The sequence below is a fragment of the Otolemur garnettii genome, unplaced genomic scaffold (genome assembly GCF_000181295.1).
Source record: "Otolemur garnettii isolate 467f Iridium unplaced genomic scaffold, OtoGar3 scaffold00019, whole genome shotgun sequence".
Lineage (NCBI taxonomy): Eukaryota > Metazoa > Chordata > Mammalia > Primates > Galagidae > Otolemur > Otolemur garnettii.
Window position 1 is genome coordinate 25,965,474 of NW_003852414.1, and position 2,457 is coordinate 25,967,930.

The 2,457-nt window shown below is 59.5% G+C and overlaps 1 protein-coding gene across 2 annotated transcripts in view; it reads left to right on the top strand.

Annotated features, from left to right (window-relative positions):
* Positions 1 to 2,457, top strand: part of PITRM1 (pitrilysin metallopeptidase 1) — a 30,056-nt gene that overhangs the window by 26,649 nt on the left and 950 nt on the right. For both annotated transcript variants that reach the window (XM_012803313.2, XM_023511331.1), the window contains 2 exons: positions 1,180 to 1,325; positions 2,037 to 2,139. In XM_012803313.2, coding sequence (XP_012658767.2) covers positions 1,180 to 1,325; positions 2,037 to 2,139 — 249 coding nt within the window. The remainder of the gene's footprint in view (positions 1 to 1,179; positions 1,326 to 2,036; positions 2,140 to 2,457) is intronic.

Consider the following 2,457-nt stretch of genomic DNA (forward strand, 5'->3'; position numbering starts at 1 on the left):
GACTGCCTTCACTGCCTTTTTTCTCCTGTCTTTCCGACCCTCTTGCTCTCCACCTCTGTCCCTCCTTCCCTCCCTCTTTCCCTCCCTCCCTCCTTTCTTCCCTCTCTCCCTGACTGCCTTCCCTGCCTTCTTTCTCCTCTCTTTCCCTCCCTCTTGCTCTCCCCCTCTGTCCCTCCTTCCCTCTCTCTTTCCTTCCCTCCCTCCCTCCCTCCTTCCTTCCCTCTCTCCCTGACTGCCTTCACTGCCTTCTTTCTCCTCTCCCCGCCCTCTTGCTCCCATCCCCCCGCCCTCCCTCCTTCCCTGCCCTCACCATCCTCACCTTCTACCCCAAATCACTCCTTGGGCATCTAGGTTACCAGGTCTCCTGTTGAGGCCCTGCCCTGCTTGTGCCCAAGTTAACCTTGTTTTACTCAGAATGGCCCCAGAGTGCAGGGATGTTTTTGTTATTAATCTCATCTATCTAACGTATGAATCGAGCTTTATCTCAGGTGTGTCTTGCGGGAGAACAGAGTGTCCAGAGCGCTCGGTACAGTCTGATGGCCAGCCCTCCCGGAGGCACTGTCCCTGATGAGGATGGCTGCCCTCTGAGCTCTCCAAGCTTGTTTTCTGCCCTTTTATTTGGAGTAATTCCCGCAGCCCTGCTGCCTGAGGACAACACGTGTTCTCAACTTTGGGAACAAGGGAGGGTGGTTGTCATGCCTGTCACCCCGTGCCCCCCACCCTCAGGCCCCTAGTCTCACTGGCCACGCCTGCCAGGAGATACACTTCTGGATGAAGGGGAAGGTCCCAGCCCCCTTCACTTCCAGGATAATCTGTGGGCACCGGCAGGGATGGGGCAGGGAGCCTTTGCACTGGGACGGAGGTTCTCAGAAGCGGCCCACCCAGCAGGTCCTCACCTCTCCCACACGTCTGGGGAAGCCTGGGGTTTCCTTCCCCCCAACTTTTCTGCCGTCTTCTGTAGTCTCACTATCATCCCACTTCCCATTGGGCAGTAGCAGGGGGAGAATGTGGGCAGCAGTGTTGTCAGACTTAGGTTTCTACACGAAGTGATTGGCCAGGGGGTCGTCTGGACTGTTAAATGTTAAAATAGAGCCATTAGCAAACAGACCCTGTGGAAGGATCATTATGTCCACATGGGACCATGACTTTTTCTATTGGTAATATGCTGCAATTTCTTAGGGATCCAAATTCCATGGAAACGCTCCAGGCCTTTGGGAAAGCTGTGGACTGGGCTAAGTCTGGAGCTTTCACACAGCAGGACGTGGAGGAGGCGAAGCTGTCTGTGTTCTCAGCTGTGGACGCTCCCGTCGCTCCCTCAGACAAAGGTACTGGAGAGGCAGTGGGGCCTCAGGAGAGTAGGGGACGGGGGCCGCGGTGGGGCCTCAGGGGACTAGGGGACGGGGACCGCGGTGGGCCTCAGGGGAGTAGGGGACGGGGCCGCGGTGGGGCCTCAGGGGAGTAGGGGACGGGGGCCACGGTGGGGCCTCAGGGGAGTAGGGGACGGGGACCGCGGTGGGGCCTCAGTAGAGTAGGGGACAGGGACCGTGGTGGGGCCTCCCCACACAGTGTCCACACATGTTCCTAGTTACCCCTGTGTGGACCTCGGGCAGCAGTGCCACCATTCCAGCTTCTTCCGTCCCTGTGTCCTTTGTGGTGTGGCTTTCACACGCGACACCTGAAACATCAGCTTTGGAAACTTGCTGCTTCTCATTCAGGCGTGGGCATCGTGTTGTGGGCCATTTCCAAAGAATCAGATCCTATCATTTCAGAGCTCAAGTGACCACGACCCAGCAAGGCACAGGGCACAGCTTGCTCATAGGTCAGAGGGTGACGTGTGGTCACAGCAGGAGAGCAGCTGTGGCACCATGGCCTGGTGTCACCAGACCTGCTGATCTGCTGGCTGTGTCTAGACTCAGGCTGGGTTGGGGGGGCTGGACTGGGGCTATCCTAGGCCCTTTGGCTTAATGGTGCACCTGCATTGGCCGTGGGTGGCAGCGTCCCAGCAGGCAGCCACTCCACTTGTGCTCATCTTGTAGGCCTGGACCACTTCCTGTACGGCCTCTCAGATGAGATGAAGCAGGCACACAGGGAGCAGCTCTTCATGGTCAGCCACGACAGCCTGGTCGCTGCGAGCCACACGTGAGTGTGCTGCTGAGTGCACCTTGGGCGGAGCTGCCCTGGTAGAGAGAGGCCACCCCCCCTCCATCCTCATGGGCCGGGGCTGCCCTAGTGGAGTGAGCTCCACCTCACCCTGTCCTCATGGGCCAGGGCTGCCCTGGTAGAGAGAGGCCACCCCCTCCATCCTCCTGGGCTGGGGCTGCCCTGGTAGAGTGAGCTCCGCCTCACCCTGTCCTCATGGGCCGGGGCTGCCCTGGTAGAGAGAGGCCACCCCCTCCATCCTCATGGGCCGGGGCTGCCCTGGTAGAGAGAGGCCACCCCCTCCATCCTCATGGGCTG